The 19,767-nt window shown below is 44.3% G+C and overlaps 1 protein-coding gene across 1 annotated transcript; it reads right to left on the reverse strand.

Annotated features, from left to right (window-relative positions):
- Nucleotides 1-8,507: 8,507 nt before the first annotated feature.
- LOC132763932 (uncharacterized) lies at nucleotides 8,508-18,313 on the reverse strand. The gene is made up of 4 exons (XM_060757756.2): nucleotides 18,244-18,313; nucleotides 12,467-12,994; nucleotides 11,923-12,102; nucleotides 8,508-9,943 (listed from the first exon to the last, which is right to left on the reverse strand). Exons 1-4 carry the CDS (start codon nucleotides 18,311-18,313, stop codon nucleotides 8,556-8,558), a joined length of 2,166 nt encoding a protein of 721 aa, XP_060613739.2. The 3' UTR covers nucleotides 8,508-8,555.
- Nucleotides 18,314-19,767: the final 1,454 nt, after the last annotated feature.

Raw genomic sequence — 19,767 nt, forward strand, 5'->3', positions numbered from 1 at the left:
CGTATTCAGTGTAAAATGGAATTGAATGTTTGCCGTATATGTGTTCTGTGATCCGCTCTGAGTTACTTTCGGGGCGAGAAGGGCGGAATGTAATTACTGTAAATCAGTGTTTCTCAACCTTCCTAATGCTGCGACCCCTTAATACAGTTCCTCATGTTGTGCTGACCCCCAACCATAAAAATTATTTTAGTTGCTACTCCATAACTGTAATTTTGCTACTATTATGAATAGTAATGTAAATATCTGATATGCAGGATGTATTTACATTCATTGAACCAAATTAGGCACAAATACCCAATACACCCAAATTTGAATACTGGTGGGGTTGGGAGGTGGGGGTTGATTTAGTCATTTGGGTGTTGTAGTTGCTGGGATTTATAGTTCACCTAAAATCTAAGGGCATTTTGAACTCTACCAATGATGGAATTGAGCCAAACTTGGCACACAGGACTCCCATGACCATCAGAAAATACTGGAAGGGTTTGGGGAGCATTGACCTTGAATTTTAGAGTTGTAGTTCATCTACATCCAGAGAGCACTGTGGATTCAAATAATGATGGATCTGGTCCAAACTTGGCACAAATATTCAATATGGCCGAATGTGAACACTGGTGGAGTTTGGGGAAAATAGACCAACAAGAGAATTTGGCAGGACACAGAAATCAATATATTGATCCAAGACTTGGAACATCTAAGGTCATATGGTGAGAGAGCGCCATCCTCTGACCACTTAATATAAATAGCAGGCAATTTCATAAACACTTTTATTTTAAGTCAATTCCTTTGGTCTTCATATTAGGAACTAAGTTGTAATGAAGTAATTAAGGCTGGATTGATTAGGAGATTGCCTTGAACAAATCTTATGTTATAAGCATATAAAAGTTATAATTCAATTTAAAGGAATTAAAGCAATTGAATGTGTCATCTTAGGATAATGGGTGAAAGTTGAGATAAGTTGTATAACCGAGCAGATGTTTGGGGTCACAACGTGCTTGCCAAGAAGTCCTTGGCAATTATATATGAAAACACCTGTTAATGATTGTATTGTGTAAATGTCAGATTTGTTCTGCGCATGTGTAAAACTAGCAATTTCATGCTATAAAAACGGAAACAATTGCGATTTCAAGGTTGTGACAGGCATTGGAACTGTTCACCCTATACTCCGCAGATAGAAATAAATGCCTGGAAATCTGCCAAGCTGTTTCTCAATCTTCTTCCTCCTCCAAAAGCACTCTAATGATCCCGGGTAACGTATATTCCACAACACAAATACTCAATATGGCCAAATGTGAACACTGGTGGAGTTTGGGGAAAATAGACCTTGACATTTGGGATTTATAGTTCACCTACAATCAAAGAGCATTCTGAACCACACCAATAAAAGAATTGGGTCAAACTTCTCACACAGAACTCCCATGACCAACAGAAAATACTGTGTTTTCTGATGGTCTTTGGCGACCCCTCTGACACCCCCTTGTGACCCTCCCAGGGGTCCCGACCCCCAGGTTGAGAAAAATTGCTGTAAATAAATAAATAAGCTCACCTCCTTGGAGCGAAGAGATATGCTCACATTGCGCGATGTGGACAGTGCAGACATGACATGCCGGAGGACAAGGCCAAGCAGTCCCCACAAAAAGCAACAGCCAAGCAACAAAGAAAGGCACATCTGTGGAGGACAAAACACAGGAGGACCAAACCCATCTCTCTTGGAGATCCAGATGCAGAAATACTTGACATTTAGTTCACGTCAGGGTTGAAAGGACCTGAAAGCATGTCATAACCGGAACCATTCTTGGTGCCAAGAATCAGCAATTGCATACATTTTATTTATTTACTGCATTTTACCTCTCCCTATCTTTCCCCGAAAGAGACTCAGAGCAGCTTCCAAATTGTCAATGACACTTGCTTGGTCCTGCTCCAATTCAAAGCCTTTCCGTGCTACTTGTTTTCTAATTATAATCATACTGATAGTAACTGTTACTGAATTGTATTGTCGAAGGCTTTCATGGCCGGAATCACTGGGTTGTTGTAGGTTTTTTTGGACTACATGGCCATGTTCTAAAGGCATTCTCTCCTGACGTTTCGCCTGCATCTATGGCAAGGTAGTGAGGTCTGTTGGAACTAGGAAAATAGGACAATTTTCATGAAGGATACCATGAAAATGAACAAAATCCGGCTACCAGTATTTAAAAAAAACTCTAAAATTACAGCAGCACAACAACAGAGAGGAAGCAAACAAGGACATCTAATCACCTCTCAACAAAAGATTGCCCCAGGCACTGCCAGGCAATCAAATGCTAATCAAGGTGGTCAGTTGAAATATTCACACCTAGCTCCAGCAGACAAAAGTCCTTTGTCCCACCCTGGTCATTCCACAGATATATAAACCCATTTTCCTAGTTCCAACAGACCTCACTACCTCTGAGGATGCTTGCCATAGATGCAGGCAAAACGTCAGGAGAGAATGCCTCTAGAACATGGCCATACAGCCCGAAAAAACGTTTTGCCTGCATCTATGGCCAACATGACTGCATGGAGCGCTGTTACCTTCCTGCCGAAGCAGTATCTATTAATCTACTCATAATTGCATGTTTTCAAACTGCTAGATTGGCAGAAGCTGGGGCTGACCGAGATTCCGGCCAATAGTCTAGCTTGCTGTCGACCTTTGCAGCTCAAAAGACAGTTGCATCTGTAAAGTAGGAAATGTAAGTAAAGGTTAAGGTTTTCTCCTGGCATTAAGTCCAGTCGTGTCCGACTCTGGGGTGTGGTGCTCATCTCCATTTCTAAGCCGAAGAGCCAGCGTTGTCCATAGACATCTCCAAGGTTATGTGGCCGACATGACTGCATGGAGCGCTGTTACCTTCTTGCCGGAGTGGTACCTATTGATCTACTCACATTTGCATGTTTTCGAACTGCTAGATTGGCAGAACCTGGGGCTGACCGAGCTTCCGGCCATTAGTCTAGCTTGTTGTCGACCTTTGCAGCTCGAAAGACAGTTGCATCTGTCAAGTAGGAAATTTAAGTAAAGGTTAAGGTTTTCTCCTGACATTAAGTCCAGTCGTGTCCGACTCTGGGGTGTGGTGCTCATCTCCATTTCTAAGCCGAAGAGCCAGCGTTGTCCATAGACATCTCCAAGGTTATGTGGCCGACATGACTGCATGGAGAGCTGTTACCTTCTTGCCGGAGTGGTACCTATTGATCTACTCACATTTGCATGTTTTCGAACTGCTAGATTGGCAGAAGCTGGGACTGACCGAGCTTCCAACCAATAATCTAGCTTGCTGTCGACCTTTGCAGATCAAAAGACAGTTCCCCTGACATTAAGTCCAGTTGTGTCCAACTCTTGAGGTGTGGTGCTCATCATTTCTAAGCTGAAGAGCCGGCGTTGTCCGTAGACACCTCCAAGGTCATGTGGCCGACATGACTGCATGGAGCGCTGTTACCTTCATGCCAGAGCGGTACCTATTGATCTACTCACATTTGCATGTTTTCGAACTGCTAGGTTGGCAGAAGCTGGGGCTAACAGTGGAAGCTCATGCCGTTCCCCGGATTCGAACCTGCAACCTTTCGGTCGACAAGCTCAGCAACTCAGCACTTTAACCCACTGTGCCACCGGGGGCTCCTTAAGTAGGAGGGAGGGCAATTTAACTAATTTACGACGCCATAAAACCTTCCAGCAGTGTGCAGAAGAATGAGGAAGTACTCCATCAAAGGACAGCTCCCCCTGTGGCCGGGATGGAGCATAACCTCATGAAGCCGAAAAGCGGGGATGTTAAATTGCCTCTGCGACTGTCTATATATGTTGCATGTCTAATTGGCATTGAATGTTTGCCATGTATATGTGCATTGTAATCCGCCCTGAGTCTCCTGCGGGGTGAGAAGGGTGGAATATAAAAAATAAATAAATAAATAAATAAATAAATAAATAAATCTAAATATATAAACATCCTTGAAGTAACTTACAGCGTTCTCCGAGAAGCATTCTGAGCGGGGTCATTGCAAACGCTGGTTGCGCTTTCCCTAGACGATCGATCACAGCATTTCTTCTTCTCCGATTCCAAGGGTGTCATTTAGGAAGTGGATCGTTTCATCCGGATATAGGACTCATTATAGATGGAAAATCAGCCAAGTAAACCAGAGAGCTAGAACGCTAACAATCAGATACATTGGTGATAAGGAGGCACGTCCAGACTTCTCTCGACTTAGAATAAACCCATTTATTTCACAAAAATATTGATATTTCACCACATTTCAGGACAACATACATGATTTACTTGTGTGTCTATTCAAAGCACAATCAAGGTACTATTCAACTGAACTAAAATATATTCAACTGGATACAATGCATCAGAAAGAATAGAGGATGGGCTTTGGCTGCTCCTTTCATTTTTAATCCAAGTCACAATCAAAATATCCCTGACAGATGGCCATCCAGCTGTGATGATGATGACGAAACAGAATCCCAAACTACAGTTTGAGTTGTATGTGAATGGATTCAGTATGTAGCTATGCCTAAAAACACAAAAATCGCAGCTGCAGAAGGAAATTGGGTTCACTGGATGCAAAGAGAAACATTTAACCCTCAGGGATGCTGTGAGTTTTCTGGGCTGTCTGTTCATGTCCCAGAAGCATTCTCTCCTGACGTTTCACCCACATCTATGCCAGGCATCCTCAGAGATTGTGAGGTCTGTTGGAAACTAGGCAAATGGGGTTTATATATCTGCGGAATAATGTCCAGGGTGGGAGAGAGAACTCTTGTATGTTGGAGGCAAGTGTGAATGTTGCAATTGGCCACCTTGATTAGCATTGAGTAGCCTTGCAGCTTCAAAGCCTGGCCTTCTTCCTGCCTGGGGGAATGCTTTGTTGGGAGTGTTAGCTGGCCTTGATTGTTTCTTGTCTGGAATTCCCATTTTTAAGGGTTGCTCTTTATATACTTTCCTGATTTTAGAGTTTTTTGGTGCCTTCTTCATTTATTGGGAACTAGCTGCAGAACAACCTTGCAGCTCCAAAGCCTGGACCTCTTCCTGCCTGGGGAAATGCTTTGTTGGGAGTGTTAGGTGGCCTTGATTGTTTCCTGTCTATACTGTTCCTATACTGTTCTGATTTTTGAGTTTTTTTGGTGCCTTCTTCATTTATTGGGAACTAGCTGCAGAAGTCGTTTTCAGCGGTAAGCAAACAGTATTTTGCCCCCCCCCCCCCAAACCAATCACTGATACATATTTTCTGTTCGTCGTGGGAGTTCTGTGTGCCATACTTGGTTCATTTCCATCATTGGTGGAGTTCAGAATGCTCTTTGATTGTAGGTGAACTATACATCCCAGTAACTACAACTACAAGGTCTATTTTTCCCCAAGAGAGCCTCAAGAGCGCCCCTGGGCGAAATCAACTATACTGCAAAGGCTTACTTTGCATAATGCATTGAGCTGCCCCTGACTAGCTGTACCCGCCATGCGTTACTGTGGCCAGCCTTCCCTCCTTTCTCTTCTTTCTTTCTTTTGTTCCATCCCTCCCTTTTTCCTTCCTTCCTTCCTTCCTTCCTTCCTTCCTTCCTTCCTTCCTTCCTTCCTTCCTCCCCTTAACGATTTTGGGCCCTCCTACCTTCGTGACCGTATCTCCCCCCATGAACCTGCCCGATTCCTCCGATCCTCAGGGGAGGCTCTCCTTTCACCCCTACCATTATCTCAGGCTCACCTTGTAAGTACAAGGGAGAGAGCCTTTTCCTCAGTGGCACCCTGACTTTGGAATGCATTGCCCGGTGAGATTAGACGAGCCCCCACTTTAGAAAGTTTTAAGAACAATAGTAAAACCTGGTTCTTCCATTGCGCTTTTGGAGATTAACCATATAATCCAATATTGCTTTCAGTCATCAATATCTAATTGTAGTGTACACCCCCCCCCCCCATAAAGGTTCTCTTCGATTCCATTCTGGAATAATTTCTCCCTCAAAAAACAAATCTGATCCATTGCTGTCTCACCCCATGTTTTTAGTATTAGTATTTTATTCTGTACATGCGGCCTGCCTACCGTTCTGTGTCATGAATGATTTTATTGCAATTTTATATTGGTTGCTGTACTCTTGTTGTTTATGTTTTACGTAATTTATTATGTGGTCGTTTGTGTTGATTTCATTTACTGTATTGCATTGTTGAGCTTGGCCTCATGTAAGCCGCCCCGAGTCCCCGTTGGGGAGATGGTGGCAGGGTACAAATAAAGTTTGTTTATTTATTTATTTCCTTTCTTTCTCTTTTTCCTTCCTTCCTTCTCTTCTTCTTCCCTTCCTTCTCCCCTTTTCTTTCCCTTCCCCTTTCTCCTCTTTTTTCCTTCTCTCCCTATTCTTGGACTGCAACTCCCAGCAGTCCTCCTGATCTATCTATCTATCTATCTATCTATCTATCTATCTATCTATCTATCCATCCATCCATCCATCCATCCATCCATCTACCTCTAAATTATGTAATTGGATCAAGCTAACAGATTTGTTCCAGAAATGTGATAGTAAACAGCAATTTGATCTCGTCTTGACTGACCAAAATCAACCCCTGCTTGTGAGCCAGCTGAAAATGAAGGGCAGGAGAACATCAACAACCTTGTGTGACTGACTGGTTAGTCCATCTGGTCCCCAAATTCTGTAACTTGATCCATGCAACTCCTGATTTCTATTTGATGAAGGATTTGGCTCAAGAGTCAAATGGAAAGGCAATTGTCCAGCCTTCCGTAATCCAGGCCAAATCTCTACCTTTGGTCAAAGCTAGGGAAGGGGAAGATGTTTTGGTATATTGTCTCAACAAAGAGTTTTGTGATATCTAAGAGGATGTGATATCTAAGAGGAACAAGCTGAGGATCAATCCCGACAAGACAGAGGCCCTCTTGGTAGATCGCAAACCGGATCGGGGTATAGGGTGGCAACCTGTGCTGGATGGGGTTACACTCTCCCTGAAGTCACAGGTCCGCAGTTTGGGTGTCCTCCTGGACTCATCACTTATGCTTGAAGCTCAGGCGTCGGCGGTGGCCGGGAGGGCCTTTGCACAATTAAGACTCATGCGCCAACTGTGACCGTACCTCGTGAAGGCGGATCTGGCCAGGGTGGTCAATGCCTTAGTCACCTCCAGATTGGACTACTGTAATGCACTCTACGTGGGGCTACCCTTGAAAACAGCCCGGAAATTCCAACTGGTTCAACAAGCGGCGACCAGGTTGTTAACTGGAGCTCCTTACAGGGAGCGGTCAACCCTCCTGTTTAAGAAGCTCCATTGGCTGCCGTTCATTTACCAGTCCCAATTCAAGGTGCAGGTGCTTATCTACAAAGCGCTAAACGGTTTGGGACCCGCCTACCTGCGTGACCGTATCTCTGTGTACGAACCCACACAATCTCTTCGATCATCTGGAGAGGCCCTGCTCACGCTCCCGCCACCATCGCAAGCGCGATTGGGGGGGGATGAGGGAGAGAGCCTTCTCGGTAGTGGCCCCTCGACTCTGGAACTCACTCCCCAGGGACATTAGGCAAGCCCCAACTCTGGCAGTCTTTAGGAGGAGCCTGAAAACGTGGCTGTTTCAGTGTGCCTTCCCAGAATAAGGAAACTCCCAGCAATATGTCCTTAAACGCACTTTAATAATGATTTAAGATTGTCTGCACATTTCTTCCCTCTCCAAAACCTCTATCCCAATTACATGTCACCTATTCATGCCCAGCATTATTTTTTTTTAAATCAATTATTACATTTGGCCCAGCCATAGGTTTTTAAATGCGTCATGTTATTGTTAATGTTTTTTGCTTATTTTGCTTATGAGCTTTATGTATTGTTTTTGTATTATTGCTGTTATTGTTTATTGTTGTATTGTAGGCTCGGCCTCATGTAAGCCGCACCAAGTCCCTCGGGAGATGGTAGCGGGGTACAAATAAATTATTATTATTATTATTATTATTATTATTATTATTATTATTATCATTATCATTATGTATAGGTCATAAACATTTCCAGATTGCAGCCTATGAGATGCTCCACGCATTGGGGGAAGCAGACCCCATTCGCAAAAACCTTGTTGACAAACATAAAGGGTGTGTGACTCCACATATGAATAACATTGTCCCACATCATCCAACCCCCAAAGCAACAATCCCCATACTCCCCAACCAGAAGTGTTGTTGTTCAGGCAAGGGATGATGGGAAGTTGTCTTCCGAAGCGCCATCCAGCTTAAGCCTGACTGTCCTACATCCAGGTTGGCCAAACCTTGCTCTCCATTCCGAAGGTAGTTTTGGAAGGAAGCGTGACGAAGGATTGAGTCTCCCAGAAGACAGAAGACCACGTCTTGAGAAACATTGTGAAAGGGACATGTAAGATGCTCAGCACGGGACTTCTCACCTTCAGAATGTCTCCTCGGAATATGCCGAAGACGTTCTAGAACGTGGCATTGTTAGGAAGACGACCTTCTCCTATCTACATCAGTTCAGCATCTTTCACTAAGAAGGGAAATATGAGAGGGCAATACTAATAAATACACTGTGATCTACACACATTGCTTCTTGAAGCATTCTGCTGGAATCCAACATGGTGGTCTACTTGGATTTGGATACAGACTGGTGAACTGAGTGCATCCGTCGATTCTGTTTCCACCGTTCTCTGGTCCATCTCCCACGGTTCTCCACAACTTCATGCAGCAGGTTCATGTAGTTGTTTTCATTGTTTTCCAGTGAGACTGTGTCATCGTAGGAAGAACTTGGAGTAGCAGCATCAACCGATAAGCCTGGAGATGGACGGACAGCATGGCAAGCTCTGGACTGAGAAGACATTGGCTTGGGAAAGTGGGTATTCTTGATATTGGTTGTGTTGACTCTAGACTGTGAGGAATGTGCAAATCCTCTAACTGCTACCTCTGATTCTTTCTGAATGAGAGACTCTAACTGGTTGGTTGGTTCCAGCTCAGATCCACCACAATCTCTTTGACCATCCTTCCTTGGTTGGGTAGGATCATACGTTCCAAGCTCGATTGTCTCTCCAAAAGCTTCTTCTGCCTTTGGTTGTCTTTCATTTGGAAGCTGTCCTTCTTCGGCCTCTCCCTTGACTTGATGTTTGACGTTGTCATGCTCTTTCCAGGGATGGATTGGTAGCCACGCTTCATGACCTTCTATTTGGCCAGAAATTGGTATCTCACTCGAGTGAGGAGAAGGTATGAAGAGCTGTGCTCTGAAGGATTCTCTAACATTTAACATATTGGATCTCTGGTCCCAAAACTTCCTTTCGTAAGGCCAGGTCAACGTTCGCTTCAAGACGGCGGAGTGGTTTCCATCCAGTTTTGGAATCAGGTCTTTTGGTGGGTTGACATCAACTTGTTCTTTAGGAGCTGTGGCAATGCTTAAGTATAAGAAGGGCTCTGGGTTATCAGTGTCATTTTTAGTATCGTTGTCCTCAAGCTTTCCTGAAATCCCATTACCTTCCAGTGTTGGGTTGGCAGCTTCTGCTTTGATCCCAGGTGTTTCTATACATACTTCGGTCAGGAATGAGCCGACATTGTAGCGGCTCTGGAATTCCTCTTTGTTTCCCTTTTCCAACATCTGGTAATTCCTCCCCTCCATAAAGATATCCAAGTTGCCCCTTCCAAAGGACATTTTGTCATTCAGTGACACATACGGCGTTGTTGTCATGGGATCCCATTTGGATTCGGTGACACAGGAGGTCTGTTGTCGTCTCTGGAAGAACTCCGTTTGTAGCAAAATGGCAGATGCAGACTTGGCCCGGACTTTGAGCCTCAGACTTCTGGAAGCTGTGCCTATCTCAGAGGGTTTTAATTTTTTGTTAGATTGTTGACATTCAGCTATAGAATCAACACAATTCATCGATTTTTCACCAATGGCCAGGTCGACAACTTCCTTGCTTGGTCGGACTTGTTTGTTACCCCGCTTCACCGTCCAGATCCAAAACAGCAGCACAAGAAAGGAAATAAACACTGCCAAAAAAGAAAGAGAAAAGAAAGTTTTTAAATACAACAACAACAACAACAACAACAACAACAACTTTATTCTTAGCCTTACATGGGGACCAAGACAAACTTGCAAAGTAACACTGTTAAAACATATAGTAAAGGTAAAGGTTTTCCCTTGACATGAAGTCCAGTCATGTTTGACTCTGGGATGTGATGCTCATCTCCATTTCTAAGCCAAAGAGCTGGCATTGTCCGTAGACACCTCCAAGGTCATGTGGCCGGCATGACTGCATGGAGTGCTGTTACCTCCCTGCCGGAGCAGTACCTATTGATCTACTCACATTTGCATGTTTTTGAACCGCTAGGTTGGCAGAAGCTGGGGCTGTCAGCGGAAGCTCACACCGCTCCCTGGATTCAAACCTGTGATCTTTCAGTCAACAAGCTCAGCAGCTCAGCACTTTAACCCACTGTGCCACCGGGGGCTCCGTTAAAACATATAACAAACTACATAAAACAATAGAATGGATAAAACCTAAGACATAATGAAACATAACCAACCACCAACCAACCAGTGACCAAGAAAAGTTGGCATGTGCAGATTTGAGACTAATAGGACATGGCAGGGCTAGTGTAATGCAAACTGTAAAGCCGAGGGCTGCAAATAAAGTTCTAGAGATCCTACCAAAAGATGAGGGCTGGGTGGACTTGATCAGTAGCTGAACCATCATTCGAAGGCACATTTGAACACCCAAGTCTTTAGGTCTTTCCGAAAGATGGACAAGGTGAGGGCTAATCTAATCTCCATGGGGAGAGTGTTCCAGATCTGGGAGGCCACCACCGAGAAGGCCCTCTCTCTCATCCCCACCAACCGTGCTTGCGACAGAAGTGGGAGCGAGAGAAGGGCCTTTCTAGCAGGTCTTAGCGCTTGCGCCGGTTCATAGAGGAATATACAGTTATGAAGATAAGCAGGACCCAAACTATTTAGGGCTTTATGGGTAATGACATGCACTTTGAATTGGGACCAAAAACTTATTGGCAGCCAATGGAGCTGCTTCAGTAGAGGCGTCATCCACTCCCTGTAACTAGCTCAGGTTAACAACCTGGCTGCCAACCTTTGCACAAGTTGCAATTTCCGGGCCGTCTTCAAAGGTAGCCCCACATAGAGTGCATTGCAGTAATCCAATACATTCTTAGAGAAGCATACATTTTCGACGAGGAGATATGTTCAACTAGGAGATTTTTCATGACATACATAACATTTATCATTTGTATTTGGGGGAACCCTTGTCCCGTTTTGTGTCCCGGCTTTCGTTGAGGGCCCCAATCTGTTTTTTGTAAGCCTCCCGAAATTGAGAGGGTTGTTTTCGGTTCTTTCATTTCGGGGGCTAAAATCAGACCATTATGGGGACGAGGTGGCTTCCTTCCCACTGGCTCCCCTTCCCGGCGTATGTTGTTCTTACCTGGCACCTGCTGTTTCTACTCTAGAGTAATACGCACTCGGCTGCAGGCACTGGCAGGTCTTCACGCTTTCCAGGACTGCCTACTCACCCCGTCCCACACACAATCTCCTTGGAAAGAGAGTGTGTATGTGACGGGGTGTACTGGCAGGCTCAGAAAGTATGTACACCTGCGTACTCTAGAGTAAGAGGCGTTCATCTGCAAGTGCACTCCGGGCCTACTTGCATGCCCTGCTAGACATGTCCCGCCACACTCTCCAAGAGTGTGTGCGTGTGTGTGTGTGTGTGGGGGGGCTACTATGTTGATTTATGTATATGCTGAATTGGAGGGTGAGGAACTATGGCCACATGAAACCCGCCAAACAAATGCTATACTGAATCGACCTGTTGAGTCAATGGGATTTACAAACGTGTTGACTTCAGGTCTACTCTAGTTGGGATTCGCAATTGGATTGAAGACATTCCCACTCAATACAGTGATAATAGAGATACCTAAGAAATGTCCTACGTCGGAATTATGGCCCAAAATGATGTACCCAAGCATACCTAAGCAGGCTAGCAAAGCTGGCAATCCCACTTTATGGAAAGCATTTCCAAAGGTAGATGGAAAGTGATCAGGTGAACACTTGATGTCTGAGATGTTCCAAACATGGACTCCTCGAAGGCTCAGTGGAGAGTGGCACACAACGTTCGGAGCGTCTTCCAGCAGGGATGCGTTGATCATCTCTGTGGAAATACACAAAACCCACATCACTTGATAGAAATAGATGTGCATTTCTAATAGCTGACAGGCCCAGCTCTATTCCGTAATGTTGGCATTGACCTCCAAAACTTTCCACCAAGTTGAGGTCTTCCAAATATGGCCAGAGCTTGGAAGAAAATAGTTACACGCAACACAATCACCCTTATTTAGATACAGCCCCCTTTTAGTAATGAAAGTGTGCTAAATCTTGGATATTTTAAAGTACAATTCCCATTGTCCCCACAAAAGCGTCAGCCATGTTTGGCTAAAGTCAGGTGGAGACTAACCACTTGGTCCAACCATCCCCCAGTCTTGCAACGACAACTGAGATTCACCAGATTCATATACCTTGAAGAAATAATCCCCAATCTTGAAGTTCGCAGGAGCAATTCCATGGATTGCCACCCAACTTCATGGTCGGGAACGTTGTTAGCCCATGGAACACGGATCTCCTCAAAGCCGTTAAACGGTTGCCGGAGAGGTCAAGAAATTTCAGCTTGACCAGGTCCTTAAAACTTCCTCTGGCAATGTCACGGATCCGATTGTTGGCCAAGTTCAGCGTAATGAGGTTGGACAAACCGGAGAACATGTTGGGTCCAATTTGAGTGATGAAGTTCTCAGCCATGGTGAGGTTTTCTAAACGTCCTGGGTTGGAAAGCCATGAAGCCGACATGTGAGTGAGGCTATTCTGATACAGGCTGAGCTTGGTGAGGCTTTGGAAAGCGTGGAGGGCTCCAGCTTCCATTTCTGTGATGCCGCTGTTTGCCAGGGCGAGGCTGGTGACCGACGCCAAGCTTGCGCTGTTGAAGATGGTTGAGTTGACCACCCCAAGGTTGGTGACCACAAAGAGGATGGATGTCAACCCTTCGGGAAAACCTAGAAAACAACATTAGTCATATTGGACCCAAGTAGTCCCTGGTCAAGTAGCCTGTGGTCAAAGTGGCCCCTGGTTAAGTAGTCCCTGGTCAATGTGGTCCCTGGTCAAAGTGGTCCCTGGTTAAGTAGTCCTTGGTCAAAGTGGTCCCTGGTCAAGTAGTCCCTGGTCAAAGTGGTCCCTGGTCAAGTGGTCCCTGGTCAAGTAGCCCCTGGTCAAAGTGATCCCTGGTTAAGTAGTCCCTGGACAAGTAGCCCCTGGCCAAAGTGGTCCCTGGTCAAGTAGTCCCTGGTCAAAGTGGTCCCTGGTAAAGTGGTCCCTGGACAAGTAGCCCCTGGTCAAAGTGATCCCTGGTCAAAGTGGTCCCTGGTCAAGTAGTCCCTGGTCAAAGTGGTCCCTGGTCAAAGTGGCCCCTGGTCAAGTGGTCCCTGGTCAAGTAGCCCCTGGTCAAAGTGATCCCTGATCTATTACTCCCTGGTCAAAGTGGTCTCTGGTCAAAGAGGCCCCTAGTCAAGTCTGGTCCCTGGTCAAGTAGTCCCTGATCAATGTGATCCCTGGTCAAGTGGTCCCTGGTCAAAGTGATCCCTGATTTATTAGTCCCTGGTCAAAGTGATCCCTGGTCAAAGAGGCCCCTAGTCAAGTCTGGTCACTGGTCAAGTAGTCCCTGATCAATGTGATCCCTGGTCAAGTGGTCCCTGGTCAAAGTGGTCCCTGATCAAGTGGTCCCTGGTCAAAGTGGTCCCTGGTCAAGTAGTCCCTGGTCAAATGGTCCCTGGTCAAGTAGTCCTTGGTCAAAGGGATCCCTGGTCAAATGGTACCTGGTCAAGTAGCCCCTGGTAAAAGTGGTCCCTGGTCAAAGAGGCCCCTAGTCAAGTCTGGTCCCTGGTCAAGTAGTCCCTGATCAAAGTGGTCCCTGGTCAAAGTGATCTCTGGTCAAATGGTCCCTGGTCAAAAAAAGGCCGGGAACCACTGTCTTAGCCACACCAAAAAAAATAGTGATTTTATTGTGTAATGGTATTTTCTAGTTCACATCCTCCAAGTGACTCCACTGTCTACTATTTTACCCACCAATGACTCCCAGCCTTCCCTGATCAAAGTGGTCTTCCATAGGATGATGCCATGGCAATCAGAGTGCTATATAGCAATATAGGGGCCACAGTGGTACAATGGGTTAAACCCTTGTGCTGCTGAAAACTTGCTGACCTGAAGGTTGGCATTTCGAATCCATGGGATGGGGTGAGCACCCACTGTTAGCCCTAGCTCTTGCCAACCTAGCAGTTCGAAAACACACAAAAGTGAGTAGATCAATAGGCACTGCTTCGGTGAGAAAAGGCAAAAAGATGCTTCAGCCACACAACCAGGAGGTGTCTACAGACAATGTTTTGGTTTGGAAATGGAGAAAGAGCACCTCCACAGAGGTGGAGATGAGCCGGAAATGAAAGGAGGAGCCTTTGCTTTTGTCTGTGTATTTGTGTCTCATTGTATTTCATTGTAACAGGCATTGAATGTTTGCCTGTATCTTTTCATATGCTGTAATCCACTCTGAAGAAGGGTGGAATATAAATAAAGATTGTTCTTGTTTGTTTGCTGTTGTTGTTGTTGTTGTGTAGCATGACTATTCCTAACCTTGCTAGGAGATGATGATTGAATCTGTGACCATCTATGTGCAAATAGCAAACTTTGGTTGGTGCTCAATGGTATTATGGTCAAATCTTGACACTCGTCATCCTTTGGAAGGAAACTCACCATTTGGGATGGAAGAGCAGAAATACTCCTTTTCAAGGACGCACTGGGGCCTCGAAAGCCATACTATGTTCCAAACCAAAGCAAGGCCAAGGATCGCTGCAATGTCAAAGAGAGGCAGCGGTTAAACTCTTGTGCCGGCTCAAATCCGGGGAGAGTGTGGATGAGCTCCCTCTGTTAGCTCCAGCTCCCCATGCGGGGACTTGAGAGAAGCCTCCCACAAGGATGTTAAAACATCAAAACATTGGGGCGTCCCCGGGCGATGTTTTTGCAGACAGCCAATTCTCTCACAGCAGAAGCGACTTGTAGTTTCTCAAGTCGCTCCTGATACACATACAAAAAAAGTGCAATGTGAGAAAGTTAGGGACTGAAGATCCAAACTGTTTTTGTCATGGCAAATACGACTTCCCCTGCCCAAGCCACTAGGCCTGGGCAATCCATGGTTCTAAAGTACTTACAAAACTAAAGTTCTGGTGGTGAAAATTTCAGAACTGTAACAAAACTTTCAAAATTTAATTATTATTTCATTACTGGTGATTTTTTATGATAGAACCAATTAGGAACTGCCACTTATAATGAAATTGTGAGAGTTTTGTTAGAATTCTGAAATTTTCACCACCAGAACTTTAGTTTTGCAAGTACTTTAGATAATAATTTAATTATTATTTCATTACTGGTGATTTTTATGATAGAACCAATTAGGAACTGCCATTTATAATGAAATTTTGAGAGTTTTGTTAGAGTTCTGAAATTTTCACCACCAGAACTTTAGTTTTGTAAGTACTTTAGATAATAATTTAATTATCATTTCATTACTGGTGATTTTTATGATAGAACCAATTAGGAACTGCCATTTATAATGAAATTGTGAGAGTTTTGTTAGAGTTCTGAAATTTTCACCACCAGAACTTTAGTTTTGCAAGTACTTTAGATAATAATTTAATTATTATTTCATTACTGGTGATTTTTATGATAGAACCAATTAGGAACTGCCATTTATAATGAAATTTTGAGAGTTTTGTTAGAGTTCTGAAATTTTCACCACCAGAACTTTAGTTTTGTAAGTACTTTAGATAATAATTTAATTATCATTTCATTACTGGTGATTTTTATGATAGAACCAATTAGGAACTGCCATTTATAATGAAATTGTGAGAGTTTTGTTAGAGTTCTGAAATTTTCACCACCAGAACTTTAGTTTTGCAAGTACTTTAGATAATAATTTAATTATTATTTCATTACTGGTGATTTTTTATGATAGAACCAATTAGGAACTGCCATTTATAATGAAATTTTGAGAGTTTTGTTAGAGTTCTGAAATTTTCACCACCAGAACTTTAGTTTTGTAAGTACTTTAGATAATAATTTAATTATCATTTCATTACTGGTGATTTTTATGATAGAACCAATTAGGAACTGCCATTTATAATGAAATTGTGAGAGTTTTGTTAGAGTTCTGAAATTTTCACCACCAGAACTTTAGTTTTGCAAGTACTTTAGATAATAATTTAATTATTATTTCATTACTGGTGATTTTTTATGATAGAACCAATTAGGAACTGCCATTTATAATGACATTTTGAGAGTTTTGTTAGAGTTCTGAAATTTTCACCACCAGAACTTTAGTTTTGTAAGTACTTTAGATAATAATTTAATTATTATTTCATTACTGGTGATTTTTATGATAGAACCAACTAGGAACTGCCATTTATAATGAAATTGTGAGAGTTTCGTTAGAGTTCTGAAATTTTCACCACCAGAACTTTAGTTTTGTAAGTACTTTAGAACCATGGATTGACCATGCCTACAGTCACCTATCGACTTCTGGGTGACCCTATGTACTTCATAGGATTTTCTTACTTAGGCAAGGGATTTTGCCAGTTCCATCCTCTAAAACATTGCCTACAACACCTGGTCTGTATCGGTGGTCTCCCATCCAAGTATTAACTTGGGCTAGCCCTGCTTAACTTCCATACGGAGTCAGAAGCTGATACCTTTTGGGGTACAGCGACCACTTGTGCACTAGGCCTTTCCTGGCTTATCAAACTTGACAGCAGGGGATTGGCTGAGTAGTTCAGGAGGACTATAAATGCCTCGTTGGATAAATACCATCAAGCCTAAAAAAGGCAATAGTAAGTCCAATTTTGAAGAAGGCCTCCCTGGATTTCTCGATATCTGTAATTGCCCCTTTTGGGGGAAGGTTCTGGAGCAAGTGGTGGCTTCTCAATTTCAGGGATTCTTGGGTGAAACATCTCGATCCATCACAGACAGGCAGGAAGGAAGGCAGGAAGGAAGAAAGGAAGGAAGAGGGAAAGAAGGAAGAGGGAAAGGGGGAAGGAAAGGAAAGGAAAGGAAAGGAAAGGAAAGGAAAGGAAGGAAGGAAGGAAGGAAGGAAGGAAGGAAGGAAGGAAGGAAGGAAGGGGAGGGTAAGGGGAAAAGGAAGAGGAAGGGAGGGACGGAAGGCAGGAAGGAAGGGAGGGAGGAAGGGGGGAGGGGAACAAGAACTGGAAGGGAAGGGAAGAAAGGGGGAGGGGAGAAGGAAGGGGAAGGGATGGAAGGAAATATGGAAGGAAGGAAAAGGGGAAGGAAATGGGGAAGGGGAAGGAAGGCGAAGAGGAAGGGGAATGGGAAGGGAGGGGGGAACGAAGGAAGGAAGGAAGGAAGGAAGGAAGGAAGGAAGGAAGGAAGGAAGGAAGGAAGGAAGGAAGCAAGCGAGGGAGGAAGGAAAGAAGGGAACGGGAAGGAAGGGAAGGGAAGAAAGGAAGGGGGGAGGGAGGGAAGGAAGGAAGGAAGGAAGGAAGAGAGGGAGGGAGGGAGGGAGGGGAAGGGAGAAGAAAGGGGAAGGGAAGGAAGGAAGGAAGGAAGGAAGGAAGGAAGGAAGGAAAGAAGGAAGGAAGGAAGGAAGGAAGGAAGGAAGGAAGGAAGGAAGGGGAAAGGGAAGGAAAGGGAGAAGGTGAAGGAAGGGAGGGAGGGAGGGAAGGAGGGGAGGGGGAAGGGAGGGAGGGAAGGAAGGAGGAAGAGGAACGGGAACTGAAAGGAAGGGAAAGAAGGAAGGGGGAGGAAAGGAAGGGAGGTAGGGGAAAGAAGAGGAAGGAGGGAAGGAAAGAAGGAAGGAAGGAAGGAGGGAAGTGGAAGGAAGAGGAGAGGGAAGGCAGGAAGGGAAGAGAGGGAGGGAAGGAAGGAAGGGCGGGAGGGGAAGGGAGGGAGGGAGGGCAGGAAGGAAGGAAGACAACTCTGAAGATTTCTTTCCTGGAGATGGTGTACTAGATCTGACCACATAGAATAGATCACTGTAGCAAAGACATGGACTAGAGGTTCCTTCTGATCACGATTGCATACAGTTTGCCAGTTCTGTTGACTTACATTTCATGCTGGGCCAGTCGGTTCCTTCCGTTAGCGATCTCCTTCGTCTTGGAGGATACTAAGAGCTTTCCGAGAGCATCCTAACACATCAAGGTCAGTGTCTTACCCTCCTTTGGGTAGAGACAGGCAAGTTGGAACCTGTTACCTCCAAAGCTGTAGGGGGTCTTCCTCCTTTTCCGGACACACGGTTCAGCTTGACAAAGCAGCATCTCCATAGCATTATCATGGAGTTTGCCCATTAACCAGAAATACATTAACCATCCCAGAACAACTGTATATATATATATATTTATTTTTGCAGTTATGTCAGTACCACAACCAACATCTATATTCATACTAAAAGTGAAAATATGCATGTGTGTTTGTGACTGGCGTGTCCGCTTCCACAGACAAGCTCCCACTTCCATAAAGAACTATATCTCCCACTAGTCAGGAGACACCAAAGGCCCTTCCTCCAATGACATTGCAGGTTGTAGTAAGCACCATGAACATGTCCAAGAGGCCTTCCAATGTCCTCTCCAAACACCATGTTGCCCACCACCCAAGTGAAGGCTTTCATTTGGGGACAATTCCATCCTAGAGTTTATGTTTCCTACACCACAGACATCCCAGTGTTCCTTTCTCTCTCCATTGGTGTGGAATTTGCATGATCCCACCCACTGCCTTAACCCTTTCCTATTATTTTCTATGGTACACACCAAACAGAGCAACTAGAGAGGTTCACCATGATTTATAGGAATTGCAGGGACTGGGATGTATAGTTCACCTGCAATCTAAGAGCACTCTGAACTCCTCCACCAATGATGGACCTGGAATTAACTTAGTACACAGATAACCCTTGAAAGACAAAAAATACCAAGAGGTCTTTAGAGGGATTTATAGGAGTTGTAGTTCGCCTACATCCGGAATGCACTATGAACCCAAACAATGATGGATCTGGATCAAACTTGGCATGTATACCCGATATGCCCAAATTTGAATACTGGTGGGTTTTGAGGGGAATAGGCCTGGACATTTTGGAGTTGTAGATACCTGGGATTTATAGTCCCCTGCAATCAATGAACAGTCTGAATTCCACCAAAGATGGGATTGGACCAAACTTGGCACACAGAGCCCCCCCCCCCCCCCCCCCCGATCAGCAAAAGTACTGGAGGTTTGTGAGGGAAATTCACCTTGATTTGGGGGAGTTGTAGTTCACCTATATCCAGAGAGCACTGTGAACCCAAACACTGATGGATCTCGACCAAACTTGGCACATATATCTGATATGCTGAGATTTGATTACTGGAGGGGCTTGGGGGGAACTGACCTTTCTTTCTGGGAGTTGTAGTTCACCCCCAACCAGAGAAACTGTGACCTCCACTGAAGATGGACCTGGACCAAAGTTGGCACACAGAACCCTCATGACTAACTCAACCTACTGGAGGGGTTTGAGGAGACTGATTCACCATAGTGGGAGTTGTAGTTTACCCTACTGCCAGAGAGCACACTAAACCTCGCTGATGATCCTTTTTATTTTTATATTTTATTTTATATATTTATATTTTTACATTTTATTTTATATTATATATTTTATATGTTTATCTATTTTATTTTATATATTTTTATATTTTATTATATATATATATTTACATTTTTATATTTTAGTTTATTTTATATTATATATTTT

Source organism: Anolis sagrei, chromosome 11 (genome assembly GCF_037176765.1).
Source record: "Anolis sagrei isolate rAnoSag1 chromosome 11, rAnoSag1.mat, whole genome shotgun sequence".
NCBI classification, from domain to species: domain Eukaryota; kingdom Metazoa; phylum Chordata; class Lepidosauria; order Squamata; family Dactyloidae; genus Anolis; species Anolis sagrei.

Bases quoted from the DNA above. Each gene is read 5' to 3' on its own strand.
- LOC132763932 (XM_060757756.2), bottom strand. From the start codon at position 18,313: ATGGAGATGCTGCTTTGTCAAGCTGAACCGTGTGTCCGGAAAAGGAGG. The intron at 12,995-18,243 runs GTAACAGGTTCC...GTTGTTTTCTAG, and splicing joins GACCCCCTACAGCTTTGGAG to GTTTTCCCGAAGGGTTGACA. The intron at 12,103-12,466 runs GTATATGAATCT...GTATTTCCACAG, and splicing joins TTGGGGATTATTTCTTCAAG to AGATGATCAACGCATCCCTG.